The sequence below is a fragment of the Panthera onca genome, chromosome B3 (assembly GCF_046562875.1).
Source record: "Panthera onca isolate mPanOnc1 chromosome B3, mPanOnc1 haplotype 2, whole genome shotgun sequence".
Taxonomy (NCBI): domain Eukaryota; kingdom Metazoa; phylum Chordata; class Mammalia; order Carnivora; family Felidae; genus Panthera; species Panthera onca.
In genome coordinates, this window is record NC_138344.1 from 133,820,079 (window position 1) to 133,834,804 (window position 14,726).

Consider the following 14,726-nt stretch of genomic DNA (forward strand, 5'->3'; position numbering starts at 1 on the left):
AGGAGGTGGGGAAACGGCACTGACTGGTGTCAGAGGGACACGGGTTCAGAGTCTAGTCCCTTGCTGCTAACAACAGGACCATGATGAGCAAATTTCTGTAAATGACATTGGGCCAGTGGCGTCCATCTTCATGAGCTATCCCATCAAGTGCTCAGCATGCATCTGGCAGGTGTCAGGTGTGCCAATGTCAGCAGACCCTCCCCAAGAGCGTGCTGCCAGTGACGGGTAAGGGAACAGGCAAGTATTACTGACCATCATGCAGTGGACGACTCTGGGCCAGAGCAACTAAGTGATTTGCCCAAGGCCTCACAGTGAGGACACAGCAGGCCTAGGATGCACACCAGTGGGTGACCCCAGACCTGCTCCCAGGCACTGTCAGCAGCCTGTGGTGCGTGCCCCCTGCCTTCCCAGCTCATCCGCTGACCTCACTGGTAATCCTTTACCCTGGCTGCCCCTTCTCTCCTGGAGAAAGGAATGTTCTTCCAGCCTCTGCATTTCTGATTGTTCTTGCTTCTAGTCTGAAGACACGATGTCCCCACATCCCACCTATCACTGCTGGATGCCCACTGCCATCTTTCTCCCTTTCTGGTTCTTTCTGCCATGGAATTGGAGCCCCTATTCTTACCCATCCCTGACGGACCACAGTGGCCCTGGGGGAGCTCGTGGGGCTGAGATGTGAGCTGGCCGTAGGCCTGTCAGCCCTGAGAGGGCTTCCCATCCTTCCTCAAGTACCTGGCTCAGGTTATGGATTCCCAGAGCATGTGGGTGCCAGGGGCCTTCCCCTCAGCTCTGGATCTGTACACACCCTCAACGGGTTGCCTTCCTGTCTCTGAAACTAAGGATTCTTTACTTCTTAGCTCAAGGCGTTCAACTTGCAAGGTATTGACACAGTTATAGTCATGAGGGCGAGGCAGTTTCTCTAAGTCCCATGAAAATTTCATTAATTAGAAGGAAGATATTAACTTTGGGGAATGACGGTTCCCACAGACATCCTGAACCTAAGCAAGCTTGCAGCCTGGGCTACGTGCAGGATGATGGGAGAACCGGGCTAGCACGGCAGGGGGCGGGAGGGGCCTCCAGGTCACTGTGTCCTGGTTGGCCCTTAACCCTCCTTTGTAGACACCTCCCAGGGTAGCTGTGCCGTCTGGGCTCGTCCCAAGGCGGTGCCCTCCCTTGTTCCAGGAGTCACTGTTGGGGATGTGTCCCCTGTGGGGCTCAGCTAGGTTGGTGGTTCACCTATTGACCAAGAAATGCCAGCTGGTGACTGAGACACACTCCATGGAGAGAAGCGCAGAGTGAGGTGACCAAGGCTGGGGAAAGGCAATTCCAGAGGAGCTGACAGGCTCCCTCCGGTGTTCTGTACCAAGCTGGATGGTGCAGAGAGAATGTAACTACCCACGCTGGGTCAGAACAGATCCAGCCAGACCCTGGGCAGGCTGAGGACAAGGAGAAGAGGTGCTCCAGTGGGCAGAAGGACTCCCTCCCCAGGGCTCCTGACTCTGGACACAGGATGGCTTCAGTCTGGGAACAGTGGCACCTCCCTTTTACCAGGGATGCTGTGCCACAAGATATGCTCCCATAGGCTGCGGCAGGGAGGGCTGCTATCCCCCTGGAGAAACGATCCAGAGAGGAAGCAGGAGGTGGGACCGAGAGACGGGGGCTCAGAAATAATGTTGGGCAGGCAGCACCCACTGCCGGTCCTGTCTGTGCAGAGGAGGGACCAGGGTGGACCCCAAGGGGAGGGAAAACTTCTGAGGCTGGCTGGGAGCTGGGCCAGCAAGATTTCAGCACAGCTTTCTACGGCAGACCCGTGAGGACCTGTGGAGTTGAAGGTTCTCATTTCTCGAAAGGTCAAAAAAATTTTTTTTTTTTTTTTTTTTTAGTCTTGGCTGAGGTCAGACTGCCATTTATAGAGACATTTCCTGTGCTAGGCCCATGTGAATCTAAACACCCAAACCGTCTAGTCGCCCTCCACACGCTGCTCTGCATTAAGACACAGAGCACAAGAGAGTGTGTTTTCCATTGTCCTATGAGAGACGACAGACTTTGGCACCTACCACGCTGCGGAGCACACAATGCTTCAAAGGGACCAGAAGGGTGAGTAACCGAGCCTGGGAAGTCCCAGGAGGGGACGGGAGAGACCATTTCATAGAAGGAGGGGCTGCCTCAAGCCTCCCCCAGAGAGGAAGTGCAGGCAGGGCCAGCACCAGTGGACCCCAGTCTCTTGTCTGCAGCCCAAGCTCCTCCCCCTGCCAGTGCAACCTCAGTCAATGACACTGGCCAGACAGTGGGCAGGTCAGGACAGACACCCAGATACCCAGAAGCGTCGGCCCTGCACGGTGGTCAGCGGGCAAGAGCACTCTTGTCCTCTCCCTCAGCTGCAATCTGGCAGCTGGTGTGTGGATAGCCCATGATGCAGGTGCGCTGTCTGTAGTGTGGGTGACGTCTACTGAGGCCCTGTGACCAACACATGCAGGCAATCCCTGGCTCTCAACTGCCCTTTCGTGCACCTGATCCGCATCCCCTGTGCGAACAGGGGTCCTTGTAACCGGAGAACAAAGACGGTTTGGGAGCCTCTGTCTGTCCTCCCAGAGGTCTGGGCTCTACAGTGCTAAATCAAAGACCCAGCAGTTGTCCTGAAAGGCAAATGCAATTTGGCCATCTCTTCTTCCTCACCCCATAAACCAAGAGAAAGAGGTGTGCTCTGATCTTGTGTTACCACCAGCAATGCCCTAAAATAGTCCATCAGTGTCCTGTACACACGTGCACGCAGGCATGTCTGACATCACCGCTTCCTCTTCCCGTGCCCCGTCCTATGCTTTTTAACAGTGCGTTCTTTTCATAGAGCACTTACTATGTATGTGCCCGACTCTACTTACACTAACCCATAAAATCCTTACAACCCCCATTAACCCCATTTCGCAGATGAAGACAAGGCACACAGAGGTCTAGTCACGCTGGGGCCACATTTGCATTTGTGGTGCAGGGACAAGCCATGCTGCCTCTGGTCAAGGACACGCTTATCCCTCTATTATAATGAACTGTGCCTGCAGTGGATTCTGCATTTTTCCCAGCTGTGCACACTCACCAACACCTGAACGCTCTGCCTGGCTGCACATTATAGACAAGGGCCGGGGGAGGAGGTCGCCCACCCCCGGCTGGAGTTACCTTCTTGCTGAGCTGGTGGTTCTCCTTCTCCAGATCTCCGCATTTCAGGCTGCTCTCCTCCAGCGCCAGGGATGCATCCCGCAGCCCCTGGATGGTGCTCTGGAGGCTCTGGTTCTCCTTCTCTAGCTTCAGGATGCGGCTGGAGGCACATTCGTTCAGCTCAAACACAAATGACTTCCGGGAGGCTGAAACACAAAGTCGGGTCACAGTCCAGGTTCCAGGAGAGACTCTGCTTCCACTCTCTTCCCCACCCCGGGATCAGCTGGGTGCCTCACCCCCAGTCCATGCGGTGCTGCTATGGTCAGCACGCTAGAGACCTTCTCCGGTAGTTCCAGTCCCTCTGCCAGCTCAGCTGGGGTCTGGGGGAGCAACCAGGAGCTTAAGAAGAAAGCAGCTCATAGAGGAGGGGCCAATGTAAAAGTCACAGACTAAGGGCTGGGAACTGTTTTTACCAAGCTGCTAACTTGACTGTGCACTCAAGGACTGTACAGACCAACAGAGATGGCAAACAGGTGACATTTCTGGGCCGGTTCTGGGAGGTTCAGCAGGAGGAACATGATAATTGACTAGTTATGTCTGCCACAAGTGGTCAGCAACTGTGTGGGGATGTCTGCCAGGTACTTGCCATCCTTTTGACAGAGATTTTGTAATTTCACAATTGTACTGGAAAAAAATGAGATGGTATATATAAATTGCTTTAAAATTCTAAGTGAGATGAAAATGTGAGCCAAAGACAGAAAAAGGCAGATTATCTACTCTGCTTCTAAAACAGCTCAAATACAAATAAATGAAGAAGGGGGCACAGACCCAAGAGTCAGGGGACAGGAGTTCTTGGCCCCATCCTGCCACAGCAGGTGAATGATATTAGGTAACTTAAGGGGCTTTTCTGGAAAGGAAAAAGGAATGTATGTGAAAGCCCCTGAGAGAAGGGATCAGGGATGTCCTGTCCTCTTCTGTCCCGTGAGAACCATGCTCAGCTCTGGGAGCCTTACCACACTGTATGGCTAATATGGCCTCCCCCACCTGCTGCTTACTCATCACGCTAGGGCCTGGAGGTACCAAGAGCTGAAGGCTTTCATAGCAACCACATCAAGCTGGAAAAAAGAAAAACGTGTGTTTGGATCCCCTGCATGATCCTAAGAACTGGAAGGCATCCAAATCCCTCTCTGAGGTCTCTTCACCCACCAAGGACAGGAGTACAGACCCAACAAAGCAGAAAGGCCTCAAGACCACAGGCAACAACAGGCATGCAGCAGTGGAGGTGGATGGAGTGTCCGCAGTGCTGACCATCCCCGCACTAACGCACCCACGAGCACATGCGCTCTCGATGTGCAAAAACGGGTGCACAGTGGGCTGTCTCGACTGTGCTACGAATCCAACTAACCTGACCTAAAACCCCACTGACTCAGAACCTGTGATCACTGGGACAGCATTCATGGGAAAAATCACATTTTTCATTGTGGTGCAATATACAGAACGTAAAATTTACCATTTTTATCGTTTTCAGTACAGTTCTACGGCATTAGATACATTCTCACTGGTTAGATTCAACCGCCCCCACCATCCATCTGCAGACTTTGTCATCATCCCAAACTGAAGCTCTGTACTCATGGAGGATAAATGTGAAGGTTCCACACATTAAACAAAGGAATTGATTACAAGCCTCATTTCCCCTTCAGTGAAAGGCAGGCCCTCAGAGACAATGAGGACCCAACAGTTTATCACAAAACCACCAACGACTCTTGACTGAGTGCTTCGCTCATTAGCACCCCCAGCAATCAGATTTGTGAGACAGGTCGTGTGTGTGTGTGTGTGTGTGTGTGTGTGTGTGTGTGTGAGTGTGTGAGAGAGAGAGAGAGAGAGAGAGAGAGAGAGAGAGAGAGAGAGAGAGGTGGGGGGAAGGAGGGAGGAGTTTTGACACAAGAGCAAGACAGGAAGAAAGAGGAGCCCTTCCCAGAGTGCCTGTGGGCCAGGTACAGTGTAACGCTTCACTGCCTCCCATCACTGGATACTCAAGGCAATCCTGCGAGGTGGCTGCATCACCCCCATTTTGCAGCTAAGGAAACTGGGCTGGCCAACTAGCTCTGACTCAAGAAGCCACCACACCATACATGCACAAGCACTTTCGGGCTCTGCTCACATGCCACCATTCAAACCAAAGCCCACGAGCTCCCCGCTAAGCACTAGGAGTTGGGAACACCAAGAATAAATCATCATCATGGACCTGAAAGGGCTCACAAACACACTCAGTCGTGTGAATCAGTGAGGCTTCCGACTCCAACAGCCACCCTTGGGTGTCACTGAAACACTCCCTTTTGGTCTGATACTGTCCTAGGCAGCCTGCACCACCTCTCTGCCTCGCCAGGGGGCAGCGGTCCTCCCCGGTGAACCTGAAATCCCAGGGCAGGAATCCATGTGAACCACCCCCACCAACCCTCAGGCCCCACCACAGCCCCCGGACACCATGGCACAGGCAGAACTAACTTCTCACACTGATTAATAATTTAATCAACGTATTTTAGGTTTGGAACTTGAGAAGAAATACCCAGCTGCTTTCAGTAACCCCTCCATTATGTTTAGGGATGTTTATCAGAAATGAAAAAGTCCCCCCAAACCCACCCAATACCCTACCCACACTCTGTACAGTTCTAAGTAAACATTAACTCACACTATCAGGTGCACGTGTACTATTTTTGAACAAAGGAACTGGCTTATTGTTTGCGGAGCGCTGGAGCTTCCTGCTGCCCCACCCGCCAATCCCCAGCCAACACCTCGCCTGGGGTGCTGGGCACAGGGGGGAGAGGAAGAGGCCTGGGTCCTGTGAGGGGCAGCCACTTAGCAATCCCCACCCAGAGAGACAGAAAACAGACTGCATCCATCTTGCCCAATTATGCAAATGAACAGAGGAAATAATGCCCGGGGTACTTGTATAGTGGAGATTAATGACCACTGGGGGTGTCACCTGCCATCCAGAGCTTTCAATCATCCATAGAGAGGCCTAACATGTCCTCTGGGGGTCAGCGTGCTGTAATCTGGAAGCTCCTAGGACTGTCCATATGGGAAACGAGAAAGCTGGCAACGCTTAATTTGCATTTCATGTCCCGACACCAAAGCTGCCGGACCCCTCATGTTCTCCTTGGGGAGAGCAGTGATGAAACCATTCCAAATGGCTCTTGATGGAAACCCTATTTACTTGGGGTGAATGGCTAGACTGACACGGAAGATTCTGAGCCAAGGGTTCGGCTCCCTGGATGAGAAAGCTGCTGCAGGCCGGCTGAAGACCCCAGGCGGTACCCACCATCGGACAGGTCTGCGTTCTTGGACAGCTGCTCCAGCTCCCAGCCGAGGTGCACTGACTCATTCATGCTCTGCTTCTGGGCTATCTCGAGGACCATGTTCTCTTCCAGCAGCTCCTCAATTCGTTTCTTGTCTGTGTCCCGGTCCTGGTGCAGGAAGAGCGAAGGAGTGAGGCTGTGGCCAGGGGCTCCCGCTGGACAGGCTCCAACCCCCAGGCACCTGCCCTCGTTCCCCCCCAGGATGAAGGGATGCCATGCACCTGGCTCACTTCCTAAAAAATACAGCTGCAAGGAAACCTCTCCAACACAGGACCAGCTGAGTTACGGCCATTAAGAGATACCCTGCCCCAGTGACCTAGGTAATGAACAGAGACCTGAGGTCTCTAACTGAATGCTGTCTTGACAAAGTGACACACTATGCAGGGCTTTAAAGCAAGTAATGTGACGACAGGTGGTTCTGGGGTCCTCGAGCAGGCCTCACACACCTTGAAGAGGCTGTACAGAGACTCACAAAATCACAGCTCAACCCGCACCATGAAGGCCAGCAAGGACCTTCCTGCCACAGACATGCACATACACCCATGCCTACGGAAGAGCACAAGCGGTCGAGTCCCGTGTCATGGGCATCGAGTGCTGCCCACTCAGTCGCACTGAGCTTAGCAAGCTGCCCACCATGGTTCATGAGCCACCGTGGTGGCGGCAGCAAGAGCCCAGGGGTGAAAGCCCCGAGGAGGGCACGGCATAAATCGGACACCGCCCCAATCTGTTTCAGATGTAGTGGCGGGAGCTGGCAATACCAGTTCCAGGTCGTGAAGCTTGGATTTCAGCTGCAGGTTCTCTTTCTCTAGCTCGTGAACTTTATCGCCCCGGGCCCGGGCTGCAGTCAGCTGCTCCTCCAGCATGGCCTTGGTCTCGATTAAAATGATGTTGTCCTCTCTCAGCTCCTGCTCAGCAAAAACATACACGAGAACCGTCAGATGAAGGCACCTGGCTCACAACCAGGGTTCTGGACCGAAAACACACAATGTAGGGGTGAGGCCGCTGTGCAGGGGTGGGAGGTACGTCTCCACCTTTCGGCACCCCCACATTTCTCACTGGGCCAGACCAAATGGGCATGCCCTACTGAAAGAAAAGCCCCCGGATCAAGAAAATGGTTGAATTTGGTGTCTTCCTCAGTAGACACTTCCTCGATGTCTATGCTGCCCATGGTATGAAGACGTTGCCATTTAAAACCTCATCTGGTTGGACAAGTGGACTCTGCTGACAGACATGGGGCCTTGCTGAGTCCCATTTCTTTCTTTTTGTTTTAAAGTTGTTATTTTTGAGAGAGCGAATGAGCACAGGCGCAAGTGGGATAGGGAGAGGGGGAGGAAGGGAGGAAGGGAGGGAGGGAGGGAGGGAGGGAGGGAGGGAGGGAGAGAGAGAGAGAGAGAGAGAGAGAGAGAAAGAGAGAGAGAGAGAGAGAGAGAATGAATATCCCAAGCAGGCTCTGTGAGCACAGACCCCGCTGCAGGGCTCAGAGAACTCATGAACCGTGAAATCATGACCTGAGCTGAAATCAAGAATCGGATGCTTAACCGACTGAGCCCCCCAGGTGCCCCGAGCCCCGTTTCCTTAACAAGAAAGAGGTGGGGCTGACAAGTCTGTCCCGGATTCGAGGGCTGAGTCTAGCCCTGTAGACTCAACATTCACTTTGTAGTCAGGGTCCTGGGAAGAGGTAGCTGTTGAGATCAGCTTTCGTTCCATACCCAGCTCCTATCTGAACTTGTCACATATGTACTCTTGGAAGAACAACAGTTCTCAACAGTTTTCTGGAAATGCAGAGTCTCCGAGACAGGTCACAAACAAATGGGAACCCCCAAAATAAGTGCTACCGGCCCCCTGTGTATTAGGCACATGCTGGGTGTGGAACGTGATGGCCATTCCCTCGAAGACCCCCTTCGTGGGCGAGGGGCAGTGGGACTCTTCCTCCTGCACCAGACAGCCCAGCACACACGATGAAATTCGGCTCATTTGCTCCATTTCTCCTCCCTCTTTGTTATGGGGCTTCTTGGTTTCTCTTCTCCTCAGAGCCCTTCCGGCACCACTCAGGATCCTGGAGGGACAGTTTCCCAAAACGCCTTCACAGTGCATGCAAACACACACAGGTTGGAATGTGTCTGCAGAGTTTTCAAAGGCCTGCCCCTCTAACAACCGGGAAGCTCTTGCTTATCCACTACATGTGTGTCTTCCCTGCACTGAAGATTCTTGGTCGAGGGGGAAACCACGTGCCTTCTGGTCAATGGTCACGGTGCTGATCAAAGCGTGGCAGCTGTGAAGGGTTTAAGACTCAGATTACCTAGACGTCCTCTCTCTGTCGGAGACTCTGTCTACTGTGCAGCTGGCCCTGCCCTGGGCACACCCTCTACCTCACTCATCCCAACAGCCCTGAGAGGGAGGCAGGGACAGACCCTTTTCACAGATGAGGAGGCTTAAAGTAAGCCATGAGCCCCAAGTCACAAAGCCGCTGAGGGGCGAAGCTGGGACTTGAGCTCTGGCCAGAGAGGTCCAGACATGTGTTCTCCTCACCGCCCTCAGCTGACAACTCATCCTCAAGGGACTCACGTGGGAAAGAGGCCCAGACCAGCCATAATGATGTGAGCCAGAGCACATGGGGGTGTCAAGCAGAAAGAAAGGCTGGCCCTTCGTCTTTGGCCACTGCCCCCACTGTTCACACCCTGAGTTCCAGCAGTTGCACCCACCAGCACTTTCCACCATCACCTCACTACTGGGCTCTCCGTGCCCACGGCACAGACTGCCCCTTCATCCTCACAACCAACTCCTGATCAGCCTTCAAAACCCAGCCTGAGTTGCCCCCTCTGAAAAATGCCTGCAAATTCACTCTGTCGTGCTTGCTGAATCAGGTACTTGGGCTCCCAGAGTGCCCTGGACACGCTGTGCGGCAATGTGGCCTGCCCTCCTCCCCCAGACCTTAAACTCCTCAGGGTAGGGCTGTTCCATTTCTGCCCTTGTGAGCCTCATAGATTTGTTCAATAACACTGTTGGCTGAATCGGGTGGGCAGCAGGGGTGGGGTGGGATGGGTGGGTGGGTGGGGGGAGTCGGGCATGTGAGGTGGGCCCTCAAGGACTCAGCGACTTCCAACAGGCAGGGACAGATAAGAGTATCCAGGAGTGAAACACAGTATGGAACAGGGTGATTTCTAACTACTATTCAACTATATTTCAATCCTCTGGCCTTATCAACCTCCACCACATATTAGGCAACAGAAGTACGTCAGCTTGTCTTGGACACCCCACGACCTCAGAAGGGAGGGACTAGAACTGCGTGAAATTGTGCCCCAGCTCCTATGGCAAGCCACGGGCTCAGCCCAGATGACTGAGAATCTGTATTCCTCCCCTCTGGGCAGCTGCCTGAAGCCAGCCTGCCCCCCGCAGATCTGACCTCAACTGAACCAGGAGGCTATTTAAAGGCCTGACCCAGCCCTGCGAACAGCTGAGGGGTCACATTTAGGGAGTCACGGGCCAGGTCTGATGGCTGGTCCCCAAGGGGCTAAAGAGCTGCCCCAGCTAATCTGTCGTGCTGACCGGGAATATGGGCTGACAGGCTCCGATTCCCAGGCCTGCCAATGCGCTATTAGCCATGGGATGTGAAGCAAGTGAATGTCCCTCAACTGTGGATCCTTCCTTTCTGCGACGGGCACACAAGTAGGGCCGATACAGGATCAGACGCAGTAATGCTTGTCAAATACTCCGTGCACAGTGCCTGAGGCCCAGTGAGATAGGGGCATTCCCTCATGCCCCTGTGGTCAGCCCAGCACTCCCCAGGCATCCAACCACCAAGCAACAGGCCAACACTCGTTTCCAGGGGGCCTCCTTGACCCCCAACAACCAAATGCCAGAGGTGCGGGGCGGGGGGAGGGGAGGCGGAATCAAACCAACCACTGGTTCCTCCCCGCTGCACTCAGATCGCAGCACCCAATGCATCTCTCCGGAACCTAGAGCAACAGAAAGCCAGTCCGGAGGTGTCCTCAGGACGGGGACAGGGGCACTCCACACCGGGCAGGTGCACCTCCTGCTCACTCAGCCAAGATCGCCCCCTCACTAAACTCCACCTGTTCGCCCCGTCCCACTGCCATCAGCTCGGCTCCCTAGAACACCTGCCCGTTCTTCACCTGCCTCCAGGAGTGTGGTGATCGGTACAAACATCAGGTCTGTCTGCCCTGCTTTTACCTATGTACCGAATTTTATCAGCACTCCTTAGAAGCCGTTAAGAAACATGGTGAAACACAAAGTCCCAAGTGTAAACAGATAATGAATGTCCCAAGGTTCTTACTCAGTTCCCCGAATTTTAACGTTCCCCACTCACGACATGACATCCAAATTCCCACATGGACCACTGGAGGCGGGGCCTCCGTCTGCCCTTTCACGGTGTTGTCTGAGGCAGGGGCCACCATCACCCCCTCCTGAGCACCCGTTTCCCACCCCCCACCCCGGCACCGCTGCGTCTCTCTGTGAGTTCCCCCGCCTTTATTTCCTTCCCCGTCAAGGTAGAGGCCCTGCAGGCAGGCAGACACATTTCAATGCAACCTCCGTACTGACGGCAAAATGCAGACACTGTAAATCAATCCTCAGTTTTCTCCCATGAAAACAGGACATGTTTAGCAGTGGCTGCTGAACCCTGGTGGCCACCATGAGGCTTACACGTGGTGATGTAGTTGGAGCTTAACCATTCCTAGCATGCGGAAAAAGCTTCATAAATACAGTTATAACTGCTCTTTAACACCTTACTGTGCACCTACTCTGGGCCAGGCAGTTAAGTATTTTCAGCTTTTCAGGTCATAAATTTGTCACAACCATCCAACCCTGCAGGTGAACCAAACGCAGCCACAGAAAAATGTATGAACGGACGGATGCCATTGTGCTCCAGTAAAACTTTATACTTACAAGGGGGATGGGGGGGCCAGGTCTAACCCCTAGATGGGCTGTAGTTTGGCCATCGCCAAGCTACACAACATGCTCGAAGTCAGTCAGGCACGGACCTGGGCTTCAAGGAACTCCCAGTATGGACAGGAAACAGGAAAACACACATCACAGCACCATGTGAGGAGCACTGCCCGAGGTCACATGAAGCACTGCCTGGGGCCTGCAGGAGGTGAAGTGTGAAGCAGAAGGCTGGGGGACACAGAGGGATGTGGACAAGGACAGACAGAGGCAGAATGGCCAGTTTGGATACCCGCGGAAGACATCCTGTGTGTAGGCTGTGGGGTCACATGAGCAACGACAGACAAGGCTGGTAGGGCAGAGACCCTCACTCCCCCTTCCACCTGCCCTGGACAGTGGCAGGGACGTGCCGGCAGGTGGGAAAATGGGCTCTGGAGGATGGGGAGAATCTGGGGCTGGGTGGGGGCTGGGTGGACTGATCATGAACCCAGCTCCCAATTGCCTTGCCAACAGCCCCCCCCCCCCCACCCTCCACTGTACGGTCAGCTCCCAGGGCTTGCTAGGATCAGCTCACTGGAAACCAGCTCCTATAGTGCACAATGCCCTTTTATAGAACACCCAGCAAGGGGGGTGGCAGCTAGGACTGTGCCCTGCTAGGTCTCTGCCTCTCAGACTGTTTACTTTGGGGCCAGCACTGCCTAGGAAGCCATAAATGCCACATAGGAGCAAGGACAAGGCCTGTCTTACCTCCACCCCACACAGATGCACATGGCACTGAAGCACCTGTCCTCTGCTTTGGAAATTTCAGCCAAATCCAAATCACAGGACAAGAGGAACGTCCAGGCAGCCTCTCTGCCTCTGTCCTCCTCCCACAAGGCTCACTGGCAGCAGCGAGGAGGGACAAGTGCTTGCAAAGAAGCCAAGGACCACCCGGTGCACTGACCCCATGCTTCCCACCGTTCCCAGGGATGGCCACACCACTCTCGCCCTGTAGTGTGAACTACACTCACGTAAACTACACCGGGAGGCACGGAAAAGCTGCCAGAAGCTTCACGGTAAAACATGGAAATTTGTGGTCCATATTTTTCTAACCAAAATTAACTTTGCCCTTGTCCTGAACCCCAAGGCCTTTTATCTTTTCCTCCCATGAGGCACGAGCACACGCTGCCTCCCATGATAGGCGTTAATGTGTCTCTCAGCGGGGAGACTCGACAGGCTCTCGGGGAGGGCACCTGGGCCGCCTGCCACTCTCCTGTCACTCTCCTGTCACTCTCCGTGTCTGGAAGAGCGTCCCCCACAGGGTAGGTGTCCACAATGTGAGCTGGCACAAACGTGTCAATCCTGTTCCTCTCTCTGCCCTCCTGACCATCACACCTACCACTACCCCATTCTCCAAGAGAAAAAAGCTCTAGATTCTTCCCGTCCTTTTCTCCAGATCAAGTCTTTTTATTGCTGAGTGATGGGGTTTTCCCTGACTTGTGGGGTGATTACCAAGTGCCTTGTGTGTGCCAGGCCCTGGCCACGCCGTCATATTAAGACCTAGTCCCTGCGCTCAGGGGCTCGAGTTCCATACAAGCAGCCTCAGGCCAAGGTCCACCCACAGACTAGCCGTCAGCCTTCCCAACCCCATCTCTTGCAGAGAAAAGCCAGCAGTCGGAGGAAAGTACCCTGTTCATATGACCTCATGCTTGGCAATGCTGAAAAGCCATCTGGGAGAGAGCATTCAGAACACACATTTCTGGGGCCCAGGAATCTCCATTTTTAACAGGCATGCTGGACTCAGATACAGGTGGATACAGACCACCTCTTGAGAAACGGAGATCTAACACATGGGGCTGTTCAGTATTTTAAACTATTATTAAGTTGATGTTAATCACGTATGAGCTTATTCAAAAGGGTTAACATCCACTGCTATCTTTTTACCTTCCACCACCCCCCTATATTTTATTATGGAAATTTTAAAGCCTACTAGAACGTTGAAATAAATATTCTGAACACACATATCACCAGGATTCTGTAATTAGTGTTTTGCTCTATTTGCTTTGTCACATATCCCCCCATCTCTGTTGTTAAGTTTTTGGATGTGTAAACATCGAAATTGGGTCTTTCCCAGTCTAAGGTTTTATCACATGCAGGTCAATCTCCATTCACAGACACATCTCTGCATGGTACTGCGTACTTCTAATTACTTAGAAATTATTCAAGAATCTTGGGGTGAATCCCTTGGAGGTGTGCATCACTACACCCTGGAAAATCTGGTTTTACGTACAAAGCTGGGCAACGTTGTTTTCTGAAACAAAAACATGGACCCAAAAAACACACCTGTGCATCAAGGTAGTGCTTCTCCTTGACACGAAGCACCAGAAGGACTGAACGGCCCAGGCCCCTAAGTCTGGGGACAGGCAGCCCACCTCAATCCCTGCAGGCCCCAAGTACTACTGGCTCACATCCCAAAGCAACCTGTCCTGAGGTCTCTAAGCAGCATTCTAGGTTAACTTCCAACACACCCCAGTGTGCCCTGGTAGGCAGCAGGCCAGGGGAAGCCTGCACAGGGGTCTGAGAAGGCAGGGGCTCTACTGCGGCCCAGCAGCAACAAGCTCTATAAACGCTGATCAAAGAAAAACCCAGATACGGGGCACCTGGGAGGTTCAGTCGGTTGAGCATCCAGCTTTGGCTCAGGTCATGACCTCGAGGTTAGGGAGTTCGAGGGCCAAATCAGGCTCACTGCTATCAGTACAGAACCAGCTTCAGATCCTACATCCCCCTCACTATGCCCCTTCCCTGCTTGCACTCTCCCAAAATTAAATAAATACTAAAAAAAAAAAAAAAAAAAAAAAAAAAAAAAAAAAAGAAAGAAAGAAAGAAAGAAAGAAAGAAAAAAGAAAAAGAAAAAAGAAAAAAAACTCCGGATATAATTCTTTCAGCAAATGCTCATCCACCACCACCCATGGGCCAGACACTGGTCCAGATGCTGAGCACATACCCACAAACAAAGCAGAGTCCCCGTTCTGGGGCCCATGCCACTGGGAGTCACGGAAGCTGCAGCAGAATGCACCCTGGGCAGTCCATCCAACCTCCCCAAGCTTAGCTCGTCCTCAGGGCTGCTTGGAGAAATGAATGAGAACACACAGATGTTGCTCAAGTAACGCTCAGCAGCTTGCAGCCTTGTGGCCAGGAGAGGGAGGAAGCTCACCAGGCTGGAGATGGGCCCATCCTGGCTGATAAGAGGGTGTATGGGTCCCAGGTGGGCCCATCTGGCTGGCAGACTTCCACAGCCCATGGCATCCTGTTGCCCCTTCTGGTCCGTTCCCTACCTGGCAA

At 53.2% G+C, this 14,726-nt stretch overlaps 1 protein-coding gene across 5 annotated transcripts in view; it reads right to left on the minus strand.

Annotated features, from left to right (window-relative positions):
* CCDC88C (coiled-coil and HOOK domain protein 88C) overlaps window positions 1-14,726 on the minus strand; it is a 130,331-nt gene that overhangs the window by 40,070 nt on the left and 75,535 nt on the right. For all 5 annotated transcript variants that reach the window (XM_060620560.3, XM_060620559.3, XM_078447904.2 and 2 more), the window contains 3 exons: window positions 7,262-7,408; window positions 6,467-6,611; window positions 3,169-3,353 (listed from right to left, as the gene is read on the minus strand). In XM_060620560.3, the coding sequence (XP_060476543.3) occupies window positions 3,169-3,353; window positions 6,467-6,611; window positions 7,262-7,408 (477 nt within the window). The remainder of the gene's footprint in view (window positions 1-3,168; window positions 3,354-6,466; window positions 6,612-7,261; window positions 7,409-14,726) is intronic.